The sequence below is a fragment of the Perissodus microlepis genome, chromosome 7, assembly GCF_051167445.1.
Source record: "Perissodus microlepis isolate ML-2025 ecotype Zambia chromosome 7, ASM5116744v1, whole genome shotgun sequence".
NCBI lineage: Eukaryota > Metazoa > Chordata > Actinopteri > Cichliformes > Cichlidae > Perissodus > Perissodus microlepis.
The window spans coordinates 14,067,329-14,090,894 of record NC_140467.1 but is presented as its reverse complement, the minus strand read 5'-3'; the positions used below and the strand labels follow the sequence as shown (position 1 = coordinate 14,090,894).

At 38.8% G+C, this 23,566-nt stretch overlaps 1 protein-coding gene across 2 annotated transcripts; it reads left to right on the top strand.

Moving 5' to 3' along the window:
* The first annotated feature begins 4,515 nt into the window (after positions 1-4,515).
* Positions 4,516-21,629, top strand: LOC146382752 (anoctamin-9). 2 transcript variants are annotated; one of them, XM_084933626.1, is made up of 26 exons: positions 4,516-4,600; positions 4,713-4,758; positions 4,872-4,990; positions 5,661-5,735; positions 5,851-5,973; positions 6,061-6,197; positions 6,515-6,564; positions 6,658-6,716; positions 7,556-7,635; positions 12,108-12,242; positions 12,313-12,406; positions 12,500-12,560; positions 14,951-15,033; positions 15,148-15,252; positions 15,423-15,599; positions 15,681-15,717; positions 17,352-17,463; positions 17,962-18,019; positions 18,120-18,217; positions 18,310-18,506; positions 18,599-18,751; positions 18,833-18,983; positions 19,089-19,202; positions 19,305-19,398; positions 20,202-20,314; positions 21,097-21,629. In XM_084933626.1, the coding sequence occupies exons 3-26, from the start codon at positions 4,970-4,972 to the stop codon at positions 21,110-21,112; spliced, it is 2,343 nt and encodes a 780-aa protein (XP_084789752.1). In that variant the 5' UTR covers positions 4,516-4,600; positions 4,713-4,758; positions 4,872-4,969; the 3' UTR covers positions 21,113-21,629. The 2 variants fall into 2 exon arrangements, with proteins under 2 accessions (XP_084789752.1, XP_084789751.1); XM_084933625.1 differs by having other exon boundaries at positions 4,540-4,758.
* Positions 21,630-23,566: the final 1,937 nt, after the last annotated feature.

Sequence of the window (23,566 nt, the reverse complement as noted above, 5' to 3'; positions counted from 1 at the left end):
GTGCACTCGGCCGAACGCATCATTCAATCAGAGCTCCCTGACCTGCTGTCCATCTACACCAAGCGGTGCAAGTCCAAAGCTAGGAAGGTTATGATGGCCCCCTCCCATCCCAACAATGGACTCTTCTCACTGTTGAGGTCTGGGAAGCGCTTCCGCTCCCTTAAGGCCAAAACAGAGAGAATGAGGAGGAGCTTCTTCCCCCAGGCTATTCGGGCCCTGAGCCAGGTGTAGGACTGGACTCTCCCACACACATCACTATAAGACTGGACTCTCACACACATCACATCACCACATGCACCACCACACATTTCCTATAATTTATAATCTTTATAATCTCATACTGCTGTTTCCACATTTTTTACTGTAAATTCCTAAGTTAATTTGTAAATTTTGTAGTAACCTGTAAATTGTAAATACTGTAAAACTTTTTTTCTGTCATTTAATGGTCGGGCATTGTACAGCTACAAGCATTTCACCCCCATGTCATACTGTGTATGGTTGTGCGTGTGTGACAAATAAAATTTGAATTTGATTATATATATATATATATGAAATATAAGACTTTCACTTCTTTGTTGAGCAGACATTTCCTGGAACTAATCCCCTCAGCAGTGGATGTTTGTATATATTTGCTTAGATTTGTTTAGAGCAGGACTTTGTTTGGCACGTCTTTTCCTCTCTGGCGTGGAGTTCAGGAAAGAGACTATCTGCAGCATTTTCACTCCACCTCCTATCCACCCCAGCCAGTCTTCTTACACTGGGGTCAAATTTAGTAGCAGTGCCCCCACCCCCTCCATCACCCTTGAAGTGGTTCTACAATCCTGTGTGGGTGTAATTATGATGTCCTCCTCTTAGGGGTGTGGTGGAGTACAGAAATACAGCAGCTTATTTTCGCAACCACTTTTTCTCCGCCCTCATATCGCCTATCTTCCTTGAGATGTGGGTTTTCCTGGGTGAGCGTTGCCTTTCCAGGATTCCAAGACTAATGATGAAAATCCTCCTTAATAACAAGGCACGGAGGACCACCCATTTGACATGTTACTTTGCCTTTTCTTTAGTTAAAGTTTAAGAAGAGGGCCACAGAAATAGATCCAGACTGCGCAGCTGGAATCATAACCACATCATCTCACAAAATCATTAAAACAGAATGAAAACATAGCTCAATAAAGTATAGCTGTAATGACACCAGGCAGGTTTAAATACATTGAGGTGACACAGAATCTAATTGTAGTATCAGATACATACATTAGTCAAATTATGATAGGCCAAATGTTTAGTCATTCAATTTTATTGTATGCTTAGTCGTGGCTATCCTGTTGATTTAATCTCATACTGGCTTTAATAAGGTTTTTATGTGACATGACCCTCCATACGTGACAAATATAAAATAGTGTGTACATAAATTGTTGATAGAGACTTAAAAATGATTTCAGTAGGTGATTGTGCTGTAAAAATGTGTCTCTGCAAGAACAACAGTAAAGGAAGTGCTCATCAAAATAGTTGTGCTGGAGGGAAAAAGCAGCCACTGGATGTTGTGTGTGTGTGTGTGTGTGTGTGTGTGTGTGTGTGTGTGTGTGTGTGTGTGTGTGTGTGTGTGTGTGTGTGTTTGTGTCTAGCTTTCTTTGTGAGGACAGAAATCTGCATTCTACTATACTTGTGAGAACCAACAGCCATGTGTGTGTGTGTATCTGTGACTGTGTGTCTGTATATTGGAGGGGGATTGGGTGGATTATTGAGTTTTTAAATCAATAGAACCATAAAACCAGCTTTATTTCAGTTCTAAGTGATGCAGACCACATGATTGATATTGACCCCTGTTGTTGCCCATTTATGAATAAAAGGTCTATCATGTTTAAGGTAAAATTTTGAAAAAAATAATCATAATCATAATAAAAAACATGTTAATCTTGAACAAGTATGTTTACTATCTAATAAAACATCACAGGTGAACAGGTTTGCGTCCACCTATATAACTGTATCAGCCGCACTGAACAAAGAGCCAGTTTGTGCCAGCTTATCTGAGATTTGATAAGAGGAATCACCCTTTTATTTTGTCTCTGATTGCACCACATCAGCAGTCATACATGACTCATTTCTTTGCGAGCAGACCATTCAGTTTGTGTTTTTTAACTGATGGCGTGTCTCATTCTCATCGTTAAACTCACCGTCAGACTCTGACTAGACAGGGCTTATATTGCTCACCTGGTTGAGCAGGTGAGCCATGAACCGAAGGTAAGAGCTCTTACTGAAGGGGGCTGGGTTTCAGTCTACCCCAGACCATTTCCTTTGTGTCATTCCACCTTTCTCTCTACTGTCTGCACTGCCCCATCCAATAATGGTAAAAGGACTCTATTCTGGAAACTCTTTCTTTGTGATTTTCCAAATCTTCTTTCTGAACTAAAATCTCTGAGGTTTTTTGAGCAGAGACTCTTTTTCACAATCTTGATTGGTAAGGAGCCACAAAACAATTTTATTTGTTATGTCTGATGCCTGATTTACAGCTAGGATAGAGTGTGAGAAGATAGATAATGGTTGCTGTAAAACAGAGGGTAACATGTGTAGGAATGCTGGAGCAAATACGTGCAGGTACTTTAAATATAACAATGTTGGAATCTTGTGCAGGAATAGCAAGTACATAGAGGTGAAACACAGTAATTAGAGGTGTGAAGTCAATGAAAATGTGCTATTTGATATATTCTTCACAGAACATGAGCCAAAGGCAAGGAATCTGAGATTGAAATAATCACTTTTTTTCATAAACATTGAAAATAGGTCCCACACAATGGTAGTAAGTAAGCCAGAAATCTAAAATCAAGTTCACTACATAATATAACCAAATCAATACAGAAATCAGAAACCACACAAATACAATGCTTAATTGAAGAATTTTTGAAGTGGTCTTGTGCAGTCGTTCTTCAGTCTTTCTAAAGATTTTTTTTCTTTGGACATTGGCTGTATTCACACATATTTGCAGTTCACTCCTTTAACCTGATCATTTTTAGAGGAGTTCCTATTGTTTGTTCATTTGTTAAGTTACTTAATATTGACTTATGACATATTCAAGCATAAAATAGGCAGAAGAACTAGACCTAAAACAAAAGCTATCAGCAAACAAACAGTATCTGAAAGTCATGCTCTCAATAACCAGGACAAAAATCCAGCCAACACCCTACACGGGACCTGGGATGTGGATCTGGCCCTCTGGTTGGTCCATTTATTGTTCCCTGAAGCTTCATCACAGATGCTCTCAATGGCTGTTAAGAAGTCATTCTTAAGGAAAGCAAACATGGAGTAAAGGCAGATATATGCCAAATTACATAAATTAAACTGGACTGAAAAGAAGTGCTAACAGATCTTATGGGCTCATGAATCCAAATTTGAAAGTTTTAGTTCAAGTCATCATTAATATTTCAGGAGAGAGTTACAATGGTGAGTGTCTACAGCTATCTATAAAACACAGTGGAAGTCTGGGGCTCCATTTCAGCCAGCTGTGTTGGGGATCCTGTCAAAATTTATGGAATTGTAAATTTAGAAAAGTACAATCGTATTTTGATTCACCATGTTGTACCATCTGGGATGTTTCTGACTGACAATGGTTTAATTTTACAGCATCATAATGATCCCAATGCAGTAAAAGCATGCCTGGACAGAAAAACGCAGAGCAGCCTCCCTAGACCTCAACACCACTGAAGCAGTGTGGGATCACAGAGGAAGGAACAAAAGGTTCCCAGTATCCAAAAAGAGCTTTGAACACGTTTCAAGAAGCCCAGAGAACTATTCCCGAAGACTGCTTAAAGAAACGATAAGAAAGCTGCCTAACAGAGTTCAGGCTGTGTTGAAGAATAAAGGTTGTCGCACCAAAGCTTGTTACAATTGTATAAACTGTTTATGCCTTATACATGGTGTAGTTACCCAGTTATATTTGCACATTTCAATAAATGGTCACACACATTTCTTGTTTTTCCTCCCAAAATAAAATAAAATAAAATGTGCCTCAAGTCTTTTGCACAGGACTGTATATTCAGAGAATCTCAAACCCCCAGCACAATGAAAAGCACCAGAACATTGACTATACTAATCATTGAAGCCTTTTAATACTACCTGTAAAGATGACAGGTTGTTGTAAATAGGTGGAATAGATTCAATTATATCCAGCAAACAAAACAAGATGCCCATTACAATGTGCCGCTTAACACATGTGCATAGATATAATGATCTCATTCTTAATTATTTGTCCTAATATTTAGAATGAAGGTGCTTCCCCCTATTGTTTTATTTTTCCGTATTGCCTTCTTAGTAAATGTTAGCGAACCTGCTTAGTCCTTCCATTATAGACTCCAAAATGCTTTTAAATTTTGTAAGATTTTTATTTATTTATTTATTTTGTAAATGTCACAGTCAGTGCTGACAATGGTGTGTAGGACGATTTAGTCACAGCCAAGTCAGGGGGTTTAACAGGCGGTTTCAGCCAGTGTGTTTGCTTCCATCTAGCGGTGGATAAATGGTACTTTGCTCATAGGAGAGAAGGAGGAGGCATAACAAAAAAAAAAGAAGAAGAAGAAGGAAAGCCATTCCATCGTACCTGTCAAGTCAAAAGGAGGTAGTTCAACTGGCTGGCTGTATGTTCTTTGTCTCTGGGGTTATTCTGTATCACACTGTGTTTTTTCTGTCTTGTCTTTTGTTGGATTTCCCCCTGGACTGAGTGATCACAGAAGAAGGTGGAGGCTGTAAAGATAGATGGCGTGACATCAGCAACAGGTAGAGTCGGTTTTTATACATACCTCTGCTGGTGAAACAACGCCGCAGTTGATCTTAGATGCAATCCGGAAGTTGCCTACTGCTTGTTGAAGAGACATCATATCATTTTATAGCTGGAGAAATCGCTGAGCTGAGGCTTTGGTGTCACTGAATGGTGATCGAAGCTTTATTGTAACCGGAAAGTCACTGCTTCATTCAGCACCGACTCATCATGCCTCTCCACAACAGACAGGTAGGTGATCCGATTCATGAATAATAATGATGCTTCTGTTTTTTTTTAATCGTTACGTAGTGAAGATGCTCTGAGGCCGCCTCACACTTTAACAGATTTTATGTTATCAGCGGCCCTGCTGTTTATCATGACTGCACATAGCTTCATCAAGCAGTCATTACATCAAACCCACTACAGATTCACTTAAATCAAGTTAGTCAGATGAGGTCAGAACATATTCACGCTTTAATCTGGCCTGCGCATGAATCAGGATGTTCAGGTGCTACTGCCTCTGCCATGACTTCACTGTTTGTGGATGTACGTGTGTCAGTGAGAGAATCCCCTGAGGACTTAAAGAAAGCGTGGATTTGGACTGACTGCTAGACTATATGAGCACGCCATGTTTTTCATTCAGGTTAGATTAGCTCTGTGCTTTGCTTTCTCAGCGCAGTGGCATTCATTGTCACGCCCCCGTGTTATCGTTAGACAGGATTCTTTTGAAGGTGATAACCTTCCTGCTTACTTTCACAAGCACAGTATCACAAAACAGTGGCCTCATGAAACTCATCTGTTGTGACAAAAGTCTTTACCACATACTTTTCATGCCATTTTTAAAACCACGACTTAATGTATTTACATCAGCATGGGTGATTTCATAATGTAACATTGTTCATTGTTTTTGATGCTTCAGTCCAGTATTGAGATGCTGGAGCTGCTGGGAGTGGTAAAAGAAAATGGCAATGAACAGCAATCATTTCCGCCTGTGGTAAGCCATTGTCCACAGTTATAGTTTAATATAATTATAATTCCAGTCCTGGCCATGTTAATGCATATTATAGCATATAATGTCTGATTTTGGCGTATTGTTTTTTGTCACTCAGCAAACTCCACTCTCTTATGACTACGTCCTGGTTGCCAAAACGATTAATAACCAGGAGAGAGAGTCTTTCAAGAAGCAAACTGAGTACATCGAAGAGCTAAAAAAAAAGAACTTCAAAGTCACGGTGGGTGTTTAATAGTACACTTAACATTTCTGCTATAAAATATACATTTCATCCATACAGTCATTCATCTTAATTTCCTTCTGTTAGAAAATCATAGATGATAATCTCGTCTTCTATGGGATTCAAGCGCCCAAGGAAATCTTTGAGAAGTACAGGTATCTGCTCAAGGTGTCCGATGCCTGCAACTGGAGCTCAGATCAGAGCGCAGTGTCTCTCAGTACGAGGTAAACAAGGCCACTGAAACTATTTTTGGCATTTTAAACATTCCTTGCTGCTGTTTTCTGACACTTAAAGCATCCCAGTGTTTATTTGCACTGTGTTGTGTTATCATTACAAAGGACTTGTTCTCAAGCAATTTATTTCCAATTTTTTCTAACCATGTGGTATTTAGATTAGGTCTTCGTCTTTGTGTTTTTATGAAAGTGGAATGCCTAGTTGTCTCTTTAAAATGCATTTTTTAAGGAATCAATAAAGATGCACTAATCTAATGACATTTGTACTTTATGATCAGCTGCATGAGTGATTCTTGTCCTTGTTTCAGGATACGGATTGTGCACTTCATCTTAGGTCACACCAAAATTCGTTCAGGAGGTGAGACAGAATTATTTACAACCCAGATCCTTTGCATTTAACCAGACCCTGAATATTTTTGTTATTATTCTCTTTACCTTTTAATCTGCACAGAAAATCTACGGGAGCTCATAAAGATGAAGGTTTTTGAGACCAAGTTCTGTCTACATGAGGTGAAATGTTTTGTTTGTTTGTTTTTAATTCTGGGTTTTAAGTCTTATCCTTGTATATGAAGTACCTGACAAAAGTGACATGATCAGTATAGACATGGGAAGAATGAGGGCTGCTGATTGCTTTACAGTATAAAAAAGAAAGAAAAGAAATGGTCTTCTTCTGCTTCAGAAATCACATCCATGGAGAGTGATAATGATAGCCAAGAATAAAAACAGTCACCGTAGGAGTAACAATGATATGAAGTCAGATAAGAATGATCACATAAATCAGTATTTGCCATTGTTTTCTCTATGTGGGTCCACACATTCCTACGCTTAAGATAGTGACACTAAAAACTGTTAAACCACTGCCTTTCACATGGCTGCTTAGGTGTTGAGGTTTTCTCGAAAGCTTAATGAACTGAAACTTGGCAATGGCCTCTCAAAACAGAATAGTGGTGCCAAAAAAAAGTATTTGTTCGCAGAGACACTGCGAGTCATGTTAATGCTGTGAGTCATCTAATACCGAGAATAATTGGGTATGTGCGTGTACATGATTGCTGATGAATACTACATGTTACTGTGTAAGCAGGGACATGAGCCACAGTCTGTTGTGTCGCCTTTACAAGCACATGTATGTTGAATGAAGTATCTTACAGTCTCAGCTTTGAACTTGTAAGGTCGAGTTGGTTTTAGAAGCCCTTAATTGTTGAAATCTGTTTTTTAAAAAGCCAGCAGATTACATATTCACACAAGAAAGCTTCTGTTCTCAGTGTAACTGTGTGTTTTGTTAAGCAGCTTGCAGAAAGATTTTCTACATGTTGCTGATTTGCTTTGATTTTGTGTGTTTCTGCTTTCAGAAAAAGAAACAGAGAGAACTGAAGGCGGGATGGGCACGGTGGACAGCCTGTCTCCAAGGGCAACCCATAACTGCTGTCAGGTTTGGACTGCAGCACAACAGCCTATTTATTATTCTGCACTCTATACTGTTCCAGTTATTGCAGCATAATTGGTTTCCAAACAAGACAACAGCAAACATGTCATGAACATGATGAATCTGTTGTTTGGAGCCATGATTTTAAAATAATGTACAGTAATTCATGGAGTTTTGAGTTAGAAGAGAGCAAAGATGTCTCTGTCTTTAGATTCAGGTGTATCTAAAACATAAACCACGTGTCACAGCAGCAGTTTTGTCTATATATCTTTTATACATTTAACAACCCTTAGTAAACATTTTTAGCTTCTTTGTCAGTTGGTATTACAGATACAATTTCAGAATTTATTTAGCTCTTATAATAATAGTGCAACAGATAAGTTAATATTACAGGGAAATAGTTGATGGGTGCACCATAATATGTGCCTTTTTGAATGATCCTAATGTTCATCCATGTGGGTGCAGTATGATATGGGGTGTAGTAGCAGAAGTAATACTGTTTCAGTCCAATATTATGGATGGACCTCTTATTCTTCTCACTGGTTACTCAGTTCTCAACCCCTAAAATGACCCCCCTAAAATCTTGTTGTTTTTGATGGTCGGTTGTTTGATCCCCAGCTCTTTCATCTGCATGTTGAAGTGTCCTTGGGAAAGATACTAAACCTGGGCTAGCCCCTTATGGATCCATCTGGGTTTGTGTGTGTGTGTGTGAGCAAGAGTATTAAAAAAGTATCTGTGGATGCAGCTTGCAAAAAGTGTAAAAAGTGCCTCTATAAATTACAATTCATTTGTGCAGTGGTTCTGGCACTGTCCAGATACCTGCTAATCAGATTAACTGGTCACTAAGGTGTCTGTTGGTGCAACGGTAAATGGTTATCTGTCTTTCTATGTTAGCTTGTTAATAATTTTAAAAAAATTGATGGTAGGGTGCGGGAATGGGAGAACTGAGCCAAGAATCAAGGAGACTTTATGCACGCAATACATGAATTTTATGAAATTGCATGAGAATAATTTAGCACCTGATGAATATTGAATGCCTGAACCAACGTCTGGAATGAGAATGGTCTGCCTGAAGCGAGTTGCATTAAAGTACTACAAGAGTTAAAGGATTATCCTTTAACTTATAACATATTATGTGGCACTTCAGTTCTTTTGTTTTGTTTGAAACAAAGAAAAATTCTGAAAATAACTTTAACTTACTTCTTTACCTGCTCAGAAGCATATACATTAACAGTAAAACATCTGACAATTCACCAGTGGTTGAAATTCTGTGGTAAATCGGTAATTTGAGCCTAAAATTGGTCATGTGATTTTTCCAAATGAATAGCTCTAAAGTTACAAACGTGCACGTTTTGATGCTTGTATCTGCTTTTCAAAGAGTTTTTCACTTATGTGCTGCACTATAAGCTAATCAGCTAACCTCTGAGACAGAACATCACTGCAGTACTTGTTTCTCTCAGGACTGTAATTATTTTAAATGCCACTTGGCAAGAACACATGGATATGAAGACAGGACTCTACACTTAAAGAATCTACAGCCACTTCATTAACTAAGTGAGGCTTAGCTGCATGGCAAGGATGCTAATCTCAGCGAGTTGTTGCTAGCATCCTGCAGTTTACCTGGTTCAAGGTTTACTAAGGTGTTGGAGTTCAGTGTATTTTCTAATAAACACACACACACACACACACACACACACACACACACACACACACACACACACACACACACACACACACACACACAAAACACTGGAAGTAATTGGAAATGCTATTAGTTAAGTAGATATTTGGCTATAAAACAAAGCGCTAGAATCACTAAAGCTTTGACCTGTTGGTGACATAAAGGGACCGCTAATGTCAGTGGAGTTCAGCTGTGGTGCAAAAGTGAATTATGTCTTCCTTGCAGTAAAAATATGTCATGCTGACTATTCTTACCACTGTGTATTATCAGAACTATACACAGTGCATGTTATATCGTGTTATGTTATGCATAGCATAAACTGTACACTGACATAAAGTTTGCCAGTAAAGTAGATAAATACAGTGAGGAGTTATTATAAAGAAAGTCTGTCCTATATCAGTAATGCATAAAATTGTTAAGAAATGTGTTACTGTGAAGTGAACATTTTTATCCACATTTGTATCAGAAGAAATGATAAATGTATATTCCAAAATGTTGATTCTGTTCTTCTGGACATAGCGTTTTTGATGGGAGAAACGTTTCTCACTCATCCAAGTGACTTCTTCAGTCTGCTGACCGCAGGTTTGCCCAACCTTATAAACAGTACATTTGCACAATAACTGAAACTAGCCCACTTAATGAACAATGGGCTGGGAGGTCAGTTCCTTGATCATTAGTGTGCAAATTGTCATGACCATTGATCAACAACCACTGATCAATGGCCACGAGTACCATTCACAGAGAGTTGGGGAATGTCCGCAATGACAGCATTGTAAGATGGTGAAAGATGTGCCCTTAGGCCCCCTCTTCGATTCAGAGATGGTCGTTCCCTTTTCACGTAAATCAGTCTGCTGCCCAGCTAGTCTGACTCCCCGCTCAAACCACCATTCCTCCCTGTCCAGGATGTGTACATCCTCATCATTGAAAGAGTGTCCACTGGCCTGTAGGTGTAAATAGACTGCGGAGTCCTGGCCTGACAAGGTTGCTCTTCTGTTTTGTGCCATCCGCTTCGCCAGAGGTTGTTTGGTTTCCCTGATGTATAAATCCTGGCAATCCTCCTGGCACTTAACAGCGTACACTATGTTAGTCTATTTGTGTCCGGGGACCTGATCCAATAGTTCAATATTGGTGTGTTTAGGGGTTTATAAGCCACACAGACTCTGTGTTTAGAAAAAATGCATCTCAACAGTTCTGATAGTCCTGACACATAGGGGGATCACTAAGGGTTTTTGCTTAGGCAGCAGTTGTCCTTCTCTCCTGGTTAGGCTGGAGATTTCTTTAGGTGCCTTCCCAGCTTTGATAAATGTCCAGCTGGGATAACCACATTTACTCAGAGCCTTCTTAATGTGATGGTCTTCTGCTTCCCTGGCCGCTGTGTCTGTGGAGATGGTGTTCGCTCTGTGTTGTAGCGTCCTGATGACACCCAGTTTATGCTCCAGTGGATGATGAGAGTCAAACCTTAAATACTGATCCGTATGCATAGATTTGGGGTACACATCAGCTTTTAGATGTCCCCCATTACTGATGGAAATCTCACAGTCTAAGAAGGCTAACTTGCTACTTTTCATATCCTCCCTGGTGAATTTTAAGTGTTGGTCCACTGAGTTACTGTGATCCATGAATTGTGGTACGTCCTGAGATTTGATTTTCACCTAGGTGTCATCCACATATCTGAACCAATGTGTTCCTAGGTAGGATAACAAGGCCCTCTTTTCCACTTCCTTCATGTACAAGTTGGCGATGATGGGTGAAACTGGGGAACCCATGGTACACCCATTGGCTTTGATCAGTGGTTTTTGTGTCACGGTCTGTGTGGCAGACCGTGGGTGTGTGGGGAAGGAGGACCCAAGATGCAGGACTCTGCGGTGCAAACAGTGCGTTTATTTACAGTGAAGTAAATAGTACACAATAATGAATCCCCGTGCGTTTCCAACTCCTGTGACGCGTCTCCTTCCCAGTGCTCGTGCTCCGTGTCTCCGCTCTCGTGAAACTTGTGCTCGCTGCTCTCCCGTTCCCGCACTCCTGCTGGAAAATCCACAGAGGCAGCCGTTAACACACAACTACGAAGTGACAGACTAGAACTCACTGATTTTGCTGGGAACACTGACGGGTAGTCACTCAACGATCCAGTGTCGAGGAGCTCTCAGCCACACTGTTTTGTAGCTCCTCTGACGAGGCTCGATCGGCGCCAGGTGTGTGTGGAGATCCTCGGGTGTGACCGGTCAACTGGCAGGGCCACACCCACCAGGCCTGAAGGTGCCTGTCACGACCGCGCCCACAAACACACACACACACACACACCTTCCAAAACACAAACATGGAGCGCAGGAAAAGCAGCAGAACAGAGCACACCCATATAATAATAATAATAATAATAATAATAATAATAATAATAATAATAATAATAATAATAATAATAATAATGATAATAATGATAATAATAATAATAGTCCACACTGCGGACCCCGAGTCCCTGGAACCGGGTCCGTGACATGTTGATCAATTGTCATGACAATTTGCATATTAATAATAAGGAACTGACCTCACAGTCCATTGTTTATTCACTGGGCTATTTTCAGTCATTGTGCAAAATATACTGTTTATAAGGTTGGGCAAACCTGCGGTCAGCTGAGACTGAAGAAGTCACTTGGATGAGTGAGAAACGCTTCTCCCATTGAAAATGCTATGTCCAGACGAACAGAATCAGCTTTTTGGGATTTACTTACCTGGATGATTGAGCATGCATCAAGACATAAATGTAGTTCTTTTTCTATCTGTCTGTGTTTTATTGTGTCAGGAACTACTTTGGAGAAAAAGTGGCCTTGTACTTTCTGTGGCTGGGCTGGTACACATTTCTCCTAATCCCACCTGCTATCATCGGGATCATTATCTTCCTCTATGGCATCTCCTACTACAAACACTCACCCCTCCTGTAAGTTTCTGTCTGTATCTTCATACAGTACATCTTTCCTTTGTAATGACTTAAACTTTAAATCTTTTAGAAATGAGGTTTGCAACTCCAACACAACCATGTGTCCACTTTGTGACAAGGGTTGCAAAGAGTGGCAGCTCAATGACACCTGCATTTATACCAAGGTAAATCATTTTACATCATTACATTTATTGTGAAATAGATTAACAATGTGATTGTACATTCACCGCTTACTATGGCTTTTTTTCTATTTACAGGTGACCTTACTGTTTGACAACGAAGGGACAGTGTTCTTTGCGATGTTCATGGCAATATGGGGTGAGTTTGTCAATATTCACATCCATATTTGAGATAGACGCAATCATGCAATAGGATCTTTTAATAATAGAAAATAAGAATGCAATTATGTTTTGTTTTAATTTGCTTGAACATACAGGACATTTTGTACAGACAAGTCTTTGATCAGCCTCAGATCTATTTCATTCAAATGCCAGTCTTTTTATGATTGCTCAGACATGCACTGCCAAGAGATGCCACATCACTGAACCTACTCGTCCTGGCTACTCATATCTTAATCAGCGCAGGCCATCTGGCCATGGGGGTGGTCGAGCATTCATCTATAAGAACATATAAATGCTTTTCACTGTTCTGCTTTTAGTATCTATATGGTTTTATAGATGCTTAGAGTCTGTAATCACACTTCATCTAATATTAAATTCTAATGTTTAAGCTAAGGATTTATCCGATCATGCTTCAGAGGTGTTAAGTAGCACAGGGTTTGAAGAGAATGAGCTAGAACTGGTTTGTAGGGAGGGGTGGGAAAGGGCAAAAGGAAGTCAGACATGATATTATTTGGATTATGCTGAATGAAGGTCACTTTTCACACACAATCCAAAACTAAATCAAAGAAAAGTAATGCACCATTTTTCATTGAAAAACACTTCAAAAGCTGAAATAATAGACTATGACAGTTTATAGGTAGATATAAGGAGTTTATCATAAGACAACTGACATAGAGAATAGCTAGAGTTTTCTGACATTCTTTTTATTTTTAAGTAAAGATTTTGTAAACTAAACCTCTTTCAACAGTAGTTGTTCACGTTCAAGTTAGTTCAACCTTGAAACTGTCCTGTTTATGTAAAAGTTGTTAAGGTGGACTCAGCTACTAACACAAAAGCTGAGACTCGTGTCTAAGTGTTCAAAAGAATTGTTCATAAAAGAAGACTTTAATTCACACTCACAATCAAATAAAAGGCCCTGCATATAGGAAGAGGCAGAATAATCCAATAAAAACAACAACAAAAAATACTTCCAGTGAGCTACACACAGTGTGTATTGCACTGTGAAGCAAGTTCAACACACCTTTCCATTATCTGGCTTCACTTAAACTAACATCTTTAATCAGGCTGTATAGTCACACAAAGGTAATTAGCAACTTGATAGCTTAACACTGAATTAATTGCTGGTGTTGGTAGTATCTGGCCAATCACAAACATGGAGAACTCTGTTATGAGTTTAATGGAAAATAAAAGTGAATGTGTGTGCACTTTAAGTGTGGCCAGGAAAACTGGAAAAGACCTACTATATTATAATGTTTAGCTTATTTGAAGCTTGGAAGGAAAGTTGGCAAAAATGCATACTGAGTAACTTAACAGAGATAGAAAAATCTGATGGATTAGAGTTGTTCTTCCCTCCAGTTAATGTTTAAATGTCTTTAAGGTAGTTTTATTGTCGGAGAGTAAAGATTAAATATAAAAACAGAATTCAAAGTAGGTTAAATCTATGTGAATATTTGATCAAAGGTTCACAAGTATAAATTGTTTTAGTACCCTCTTTATAGACCCTCTGTATAGACCACTGAAAGTGTCAATAACTTTGCAGTCACTGGGAAAAGGAAATTGAAGTAATTACTTCTGAGATTTTATCGTTCTTACTGATGCTTTTTATTGACAGATGCCATTAAAAAAGTTTTGACCATCTTACTCACAGAGGGAGCCACAGATCTGACATGAATGCTAAGATCTGTTGCTATTTTGCAGAGAGCTGACTGGTCACGTGCTTTGTTCAAACCTGTTGATCTCGAATCTCAAACATAACCTGCTCTCTACCACGTGAGCTGTCTTTGTAATACTGACACCTTTATTAGGCTTAGCTGGATAAGTAAGAATCATGCTTAATAGAGCCGACACACATAAACAGACACACACACTGGGTGAGGGATAATGTGGCATGGGGCAGCTCAATCAGGAAAAGAATAAAGAGAGTGCGAAAAGGAACAAAGCGGGCCAGTAAATACACCGAAACTACTTGAACAGCCTTCAAAAAGAAGAAAGAATTGAAAGTTAAACTCAAACAGACAAACAAAAACACAGACAGGGGAAACCCAGGAGGGACATGGAAACGAAAAACAACAACAGCAAAAACTAAGGATTACTACAGAAACCATTTCACAAATACTATGTCACAGACAGCTGGCAGAGGTCAAATAAGAAATAATAATAAGCTTTTCAACCTCAAATTAAAAGCAGGCCAACACTGACATATTTTCCACTCAAAGTTATATTTAAAACAGACAAACACCTTAAATAGTCCCAAAGGTGGCAGAGGTTATTAACATGTGGTGATCAAGAACAGTCACTGTTAATTAGTGCAACTATTTGGTGCAGAAAATACTCTATAAATCTCACAGAAACTCCTGTTTTTCACAGCAACACTGTTTTTGGAGTTCTGGAAGAGACATCGTGCTACCTATGTGTGTGAATGGAAAGTGTCTGATTGGAGTGAGGAAGAGGTATTTGACAGTATTATCCACTGAATCCAGTTTGTCACACAAAGACAGTGTTTATTACTTTTCATGGATGTATGTGTAAGGATGTGTTTTTTTGCTTTTCAAATCAAACTACAGGAGGAACTGATCCTGGAACTTGTGAATGATGTCAACTGTGAACCAAAAAAATTTAAGCACTCCTATTGGACCAGCAGTCTGATTTTTATCTGTGTAACAATTATGGTAGGATACCTTTTCTTCTCTTTATGTAAATGCATTTAATAATGATTAATAATGATTTAATAATGTACTGCTTAAAATAAGAGTCAGGCTGGTTTGAGCGTTTTGGAAAGAAAAATGATGTTAATCGGAAAAGTATGGTGACCCAACTTAGTGTCTTTGTGTTTCTACAGATATTAGTGATCATCAGCCTAACGAGTGCTGTGGTGGTGTTCAGGGTGATTGCAGCAGATTTTTTGGCAGTACAAAGTACAAAGTACAAATTGACATCTTTAGGCAACCACTCCAACATATCTGTGATGGTGCTCGGGGGTTTCCTCCATTACTTCATCATCACTGTCATGACACGGGTACACAGATGTCTTAAAGTACATCTCTTTATGTGTTTAATAATGCTATCTGTGATCATTATCATACTTTTGCCTTTGCAGGTAAATTGGATTGTGGCCAGGAAGCTCTGTGACATGGGTATGTTTAATGCACCTAATTTTCTTCCCCCCCCCCCCCCCAAACTTTAAAGAGTTTCTGTCAGGTAACAGCTTCAGGAGGAGGCAGGAAGGAAAGTAGTCAGATAGGAAGCAGATAACACAGGTAATAGACAGATAACTTTCAGACAGAGCTTTCATCAATAAATTTTCCTAAAACTGATTTTTACAAAGACTTATACACATATTTATAATATTTATAAAATATTTATGATGCATTGATCTCTTTGAAATGGTCAAAAATTGTCAAAAATTAGGACACCCAAGACACTAAAATAAGATCTACAAAAGTAGATACACATTGCAAAAATGCTAGACCTAACAAATATAATACAAGGATGCTCTCTGGAATGGTCGTCGTTTTTTTGTGTCCTTGGGAAATAACTTGTGCATCCATCTAGGTGTGTGTGTGTGTGTGTGTGTGTGTGCGTGTGTGTGTGTGTGTGTGAGAGAGAGAGAGAGGGAGAGAGCATTAAAATGTGTCTGCAGATGGAGCTTGGAGCATAAGAAGTGCTTTCAGTAATATCTGAGTGCAAAAAAGCACTGCATAAATTGCTGTTTATTTGCCATGGGCTGAATTTGGAGAGAGCAGAACACAAAAAACTCTGGCTGACCTTAGAAATATTATAGCTTTACAGTGCTGTTAATTTAGTTACATGAGTTAGGCAATATAACAAACAGCTTGGCAGCAGAATGATGCATTGGTTGCCTTGCAGCAAGAAGGCTTGAGTTTGAATTGTCTGCTGGTGTGATGGTGAATGGTTATGTGTCTCTGTGTGATGGCCTGTTAAATACTACTACTACTACTAATAATGATCATCATCATTATCATTATCATCATCATCACCGTAATAAACTGATGACAGGGTGTGGGCATAGAAAAGCTGAGCCAAGGGTAGTGGAGTCTTTGCAGTGAATACATGAATTTCACTGACTTGCACAGGAATAAATTGACAGTAGATGAATGTTAACTGTATGAACCTAGTTGTATGTGTCACAGTATCTAAAAGGTAATGTGTCTTTGCAGTATTCTTGTTTTACTTGAATCAATTAAGCTCTTTTAAGTACTTGTGCTTCTTTACAAAAGCACATACATTAAAAGTAAATCTCTGACAGTTAACCAATGGTTGAAATTCTGCAGTAAAACAACGTTTTTCTAACATGGAAATGAAGGTCCTATCGGAAAATTTTGAAATTCAAGTGGCTAAGGGGATTTTTTTTTAAATGAATAACTCCAGAAGCATATAATTCTTTCCCATTCTTGTTTCCATTTTTGAAGGAAAGATTGTTTCAGCTATCTGATGCACTACCTGGTGATGTTGATAAAATCTGCACACCAAGAGAAGCCACATCCCAAGAAATCGAAACACTTTTGCGATAGTGTTTCTGCAGCTGCCCTTGTTTTGGTGTGATGAGGCTCACAAATGCACACACATGTGCATGTACACACAGGCACGCAAGGATCAAACATTACCAGCCACGCTGTTGCAGCAAGTAGATACAATCAGAGAAAATTGATGTGGCTCTTTTGTAGGATGTGTGATTGTGCCATCTATTGGCCAAACAATGAGATGCATGCATGCTGACGTACACTAACACGACTTCTGTCTTCACCAGAGGAGATAAGGTCGTTTGCTTCCACTGAAAAGAGCTTCACAGTCAAAATGTTCACCTTCCAGTTCTTCACCTATTTCACCTCACTGTTTTATGCGGCCTTCATTCTTGGCAGGTAAGAACTGCTGTCTGAATGCCTTTCAAAATTTATGGTTGTACTGATTTGCAGCATCTTCATTTTTTAGTCTTCCTCAGAGCCTGGACCTCAACATTATTGAAGCAGTGTGGGATCATCTTGACAGAGAATGAAACAAAAGGCAGCCAAGAAGCCTGGAGAACTATTCCTGAAGACTATTTAAAGAAATAACAAGAATAAAAGTAAAGAATAAAAGTAAAGAATAAAAGTAAAGAATAAATAAAGAATAAAAGTGGTCATACCAGATATTGACTTTAAAGCTTGTTAGAGTGGTACAAACTCTATGCGTTTCCAGATGTTTCATTAAATCCCCATTTTTCTATCAAATTCTTCAAAGAATTGAGGGATGGCTCAAGATTTTTGCTCAGTTCTCTATAAATCTCATTGTCCTACCTTTACAAACATGCTGTGTGTCTTTGATCATTTGGACTTATCTGACTAATAATTCACATTTTAATGATACATATATATTTACAGGATAAATGGCCGCCCTGGGAATTATGTAAAAATTGCAGGCCGTTGGAGACTTGAGGAAGTGAGTATGGCTCTGTCCACACTTAGAAAAACAAATGTATTATTATTTATGTGATGTTTTACATAAACTTTCTGACTTTATTTTAAACTTTTTCGTGCAGTGTCACCCTACTGGTTGTCTGACCGACCTGTTTATCCAAATGACCATTATCATGGTACTAAAGCAAACCATCAGCAATGTCTTTGAGTTCACTGGACCGTAAGTATAAAAGAGCTTTGTAATCTCATACAAACTTGTACATATGCCTCAACCTTGTATCTGTGCTGACATAAGCGGTTTGTTTGAATTAGCTGGTTATGCCGGTTGTGGAAAGGAAAAAGAACCCAGAAACTACAGAGGAAATGCGCTCACTGCTATCTGAAAGATGACTCAGACACTAAAGATGGGGATGAACTTTGTGAAAACTGCAAGCTCCGAGACTGGCTAAGCAACTACCGCCTAAATGATGTTGACTCATTTAGCCTGTTCAGAGAGTTTTTGGAAATGGGTATGTGCTCAGTGACATGCTTCAACAGCAACAGTAAAGGATAAACTAATATTGGGAAAAAAATAAAATTGATCTTTACTTTCTGTTCTCAGTGATCCAGTTCAGCTTTACCACCCTGTTTGTGGCAGCCTTTCCTCTCGCTCCTCTGTTGGCCTTCATCAATAATGTCATAGAGATACGTCTGGATGCCATTAAGATGGTCACTCTCGAGCGGAGGATGGTTCCCAAGAAAACCAACAATATTGGTGAGAACTGTTGTGAAAAGGCAGGACACTGTGGGTCTTGTTAGCATGTTGAGCATTAGTAACACTGCTGCTTCTCCTTAGGTGTGTGGCTAGATATACTAGAGGCTATTGGTGTCTTAGCAGTCATTGTCAATGGGCTGGTCATTGGTGTATCCTCGGACTTCATCCCCCGACTTGTGTACCGTTATCACTACGGCCCGTGTGCCCAAGGCACAGCTGCACCAGATACTGAGTGAGAAGTGCATTCCTCTCGAAATTCTATACATTTTGCAATTGGCTGCATGGCTTATATGGTTATATGGCTTTCTTTTACGTTTTTCTTTTTCTCATGTTCAAGTTGTATGGTGGGTTACATCAACAACACTCTCTCCATTGCCCCAATTTTTCGTGTGAATGATTCATATAAATACAGCGAGAACATCCCTCCTGGCGAAGAGCCTTTCTTCTGCAGGTTTGTTTTCCTTTAGTTTTCTCTTACAGATTAAGTTTTTGAGTTAAAAATAAATAAATAAAAAAAACATCTGATCAAAATCTAGTATGTTCCTTTTGACAGATATAAGGACTACAGGAGCGAAGATGACTACAGTCATACCCATCAGTTCTGGATCATTTTAGCTGCGCGCTTTGCATTCGTCATCTTGTTTGAGGTAAGACCTTTGGACTTTTACAAAGCACGGCACTACATTCACACATTCACCTCTTTCCTGAGCAGTTTTTTAGCATTCTGTTACAATCTCTGGGTTTTGGGTCCAGGATTTGGTACTTGTAACTATTAATTATTAAGGTTTTTGGGTTTTGTCATTCTTTAAGTTTGGGAGAATTTTATACTTTTGTTGGCCTCTCTTTGTATATTTATTTGAGTGATAAATATCTTTTGCATTTTCTGTTACATTCTGATTTTTATTCTTGGTTTTATAATTCTTACTTACTATCTTTCTTCATCCCTTTGTTCCCCCAGTTAGTCACCCATATTTGTGAGCTCTCTGTGTTTGTTACAATGTGTATCTGCTGCCCCTCTATCAAGTCTGTATGTCATAGTGTTGACAACATTTCCTGTTTTATTGTGATAGTCTGTTACCCAGTGTGTTGTACTTTGGTTTTCTATCTATGATTTGCTTCAGCTGTGCTCCCTGTGTAAGTTCCCATCTTCTATGGATTATTATACACCTTAAATTAAAGGTTGTTGCAAGTTTCAAGTCTGTCTTTGAGTTTGCATTGGGATGCTACTTCTTCCTAACTACAATGTATTCAACACAATGATTTTCTAACTTTGACAGCTTTGAAAAAGTTTTCAGAGCTTAGAGTCGGGCTGTAACAAAACCAAGGTGTATGAAATAACCCATTACCTCCTTTTTTAATCAATTAATAAATTAAGTATTTTTTTTAGTTAGTTTGTTTGTTTGTTTATAAAATGAGATCCACTTCCTAACCATGTACCCTCTGCTTGCAGCATGTTGTTGTCATATGCAAGTTCATTGCAGCCTGGTTTATACCGAGTGCTCCCATGGAAGTGAAGAACTGTAGGCTCTCAGATAAACTCAAGAGGCTAAAAGAGGAACTCCAGTGAGTCTTTGATAATACATGCTTACGTGTGACTGCTTAATGCAAGAAACCCCCCCAAAACTGTTGTGCAATAGTGTGACATGTCATGTATCTTCTGAAATGTACCTGTAAGTAATGCTTGTGTCCCCAAAGGTTTCAGAATGTGTCTGAATCACTATTAGCTCTATTAAGTCATGACATGACACACTAAATATGTCAGTGTTATCAAAATGCTTTGTTACTACACATTACTTTCTTTCAATTACAGTAATATCATGAGCTGATATGAGCAGTGAAAAGGTGGCTCATTTATTGCCCCAAAGTTAAACTGTACACTTTCCCTAAGTCTCTGATTTTCAGCTGAAACTTTCAAGTTTAACCATCCTGCCCTGTTTACACAGATTCGGACAAGTCGGACAAAGGGCTTCTTTGTCAAGTATTTGGTCAATAAGCATAATTGAGTTGCTTTAACAGATCCATCTTCCTTAACACAGTTTTGTTGTTTAAGATCTATTTAAAATCTAAACCTTTATTCTGCCTGCAGAACTAATAATATTGATAGTAGTGCTACTAAAAAACTAATTAAGATTTATTTAAACATGCCTATATTAAAAAGGGTGTATTTAAATTTGGTTTTTCTCAACATTTTTCATGTAGACAGCCTGACTTCCTTAGCGATTGCCACGTGATATCTGTTTAAAATAGTTTTCTACACAAATTCAACAGTACTCTAATTTGAAATGTTTAACAGTATTGTTGATACATGATGACTTATAAAATGTGTTTGTTTTTATTTCTTGCAGATCATTTGAAGCATGACGGTGTAAACGGGATACATGTTACCCGAACAACACAAACCCAGTGTTGACTTGTGCATTAAAGTCTCCAGACTACTGCAGTGTTGCGTCAACTTCAAGGTTCTTAATCATCTCTCTGAGGAGCTCAGATGGAGGCCTGTGGCTGGATTGTCATCCATTAAAAGGACTGTAAAGGCAATTTGTCTTGGAGAAAACCAGTGTACAGCAGCTGATGTTACTGACCGCAACTTTCACGAGATTATTCTTATTCTGTATTGAGAATCCACCACTTGCTTGCTGTAGAAACTCCATATATACGAGCCTGTGTTTTGTATTGAAAGACTAAAGATAATTTATACTGATACTGTAAACGGGGTGTTGACTGTGTTATGCCTTAATGTATACTGTTTTACACAAAAAGCGCTGTGATGATTGTTGCTATACTACAGGCAGAATCCAATTGTGTATTTTGTAACTCAGATGCAAGAATGTTTTGCTTTATAACATTTTATATCATTAAATACAAAAGAGAAAACATCTGTCCTTGTGATTGTCTATTAATTTAACATGTGAGCATTTTTGAATTTGCAAAGCCACGAATAGGAGTAGAAGCAATCTCGATTCAGTGGCAAAAAAGCCACACGTCTTTTGTCTTCAAGTTTGATTTTCAAGAAAAATACATTTTAAAACAAAAGGTTTTAAAGCAGTAGCTTAATCACAAAGATATTGTAAATATTATACATTTGCAGTTTACATTTTGTGTGCATAAAACAAAATAGGATTTGTACTACCAATATAATAAGGGCTGTTGATTTAAAACATTCCTTAATGAATTCCTCTAATGAACGCCTGGATTACTGTAATTCATTGTTTTCTTCCCTTAAAAGTTCACTGATGTATGATGTTGCTGCTTCATGCAGACCTCTAAAAGTAGAAATCAGAATCTGAAAGTGGACTTATAAGTTAATGGGGAGCCAGTGCAACTGAGTCAGCAACTGTGTGACATGTGAAGAATTAGTCTGAAGCCTCGTGGAAGTGTCCTGAACAACCTGCAGCTCTGTCACAGAAGTTTTCCCTAGCATGCCCCTGAAGTCATGTGATAAAGGGCAGCTGCATTAAGGTAACCTTGTGTTTCTAGCATTTTGTTGCAAAACATGTTTTTTTTAAAAAAACAAAACAAAACATGTAAGTTGTAAAATGTATGTATATATTTATTTAATAAAATTGTGTATTGTAGAATGTTGATGGACGGTTAGAATTTGAAAAACCTCAACCTCAATTTTACCTGACAGTAAAAAACTGGTTTAGAACTTAAGAGCTGCGAGTATTTAAGGCTGCCAGTTGTCATCAGATGAGTGTGATTGTTTGTGCTGTGAGAAGGCTTGACATGTGAGTAACTGTCATAGCCAGAGCTAAATGGGCAAATAAATGCCTCTTGCTTCCAACATACCTTGTCTTGGTCTTCCTCGCTGTAAATTCAGCCGCAAGTGCTATAAAAATAAAATTTTACTTAGTTACTAATGACTTTATTTATGACATTTAGACTTGTGGTAAGGTCACAAAAGAATGCAAACGCAATCAAAAGAACTGCAGACCTCATTTGGCTCAGTTAATGTCAAAGTTCTTGATCCAACAATAAGAAAGAGACTGGGCAAAAATAGCATCCAGGGGAGTTCAAGGAGAAAACTACTGCTGACCAAAAATAACACAAGAACATCATTCCAACAGCAAATGTGGTGGTGGTAAAGTGATGGTCTGAGGCTGCTTTGCTGTTTCAGGAAGACTTGCTGAAATTAAACCATGAATTCTGCTCTCTGCCAGAAAATCCTGAAGAAAAACATCCGGCCATCAGTTCATGTCCTGAAGCTCAAGTACACCTGGAGTGGATGAGTAGCTGTCCAAAGTTAAATTCGATTGAGATGCTTTGGCATGACCTTAAACAGACTATCCATACTTGAAAACCATCCTGTGTGGCTGAATTAAAACAAATTCACAAAGAGGAGTGGGCCAAAATGCCTTCACAGCACTATGACAAAGTAATCACCAGTTATTACAAATACTTGCTTGTATTGTAAATGATAAATGGCCTGTATTTGTATAGCGCTTTTCTAGTCCCTAAGGACCCCAAAGCGCTTTACACAACCTGTCATCCACCCATTCACGCACACATTTACACACTGGTGATGGCAAGCTACATTGTAGCCACAGCCACCCTGGGGCGCACTGACAGAGGCGAGGCTGCCGGACACTGGCGCCACCGGGCCCTCTGACCACCACCAGTAGACAGCGGGTGAAGTGTCTTGCCCAAGGACACAACGACCGAGACTGTCGGAGCCGGGGCTCGAACCGGCAACCTTCCGATTACAAGGCGAACTCCCAACTCTTGAGCCACGATCGATTGTCTTTGTCTTGCTTTACGGTCGGAATCAATGACTGTTTTTCTACAGTCATTGGTCTGAATAATAGAAGTCTGAAA

Excerpts from the sequence above, each read along its gene's own strand:
- LOC146382752 (XM_084933626.1), top strand. The coding sequence starts at position 4,970 with ATGCCTCTCCACAACAGACAG. Across the intron at positions 15,034-15,147 it reads CTGATTGGAGTGAGGAAGAG|GAGGAACTGATCCTGGAACT; the intron begins GTATTTGACAGT and ends ATCAAACTACAG. Across the intron at positions 18,020-18,119 it reads GCCGTTGGAGACTTGAGGAA|TGTCACCCTACTGGTTGTCT; the intron begins GTGAGTATGGCT and ends TTTTTCGTGCAG.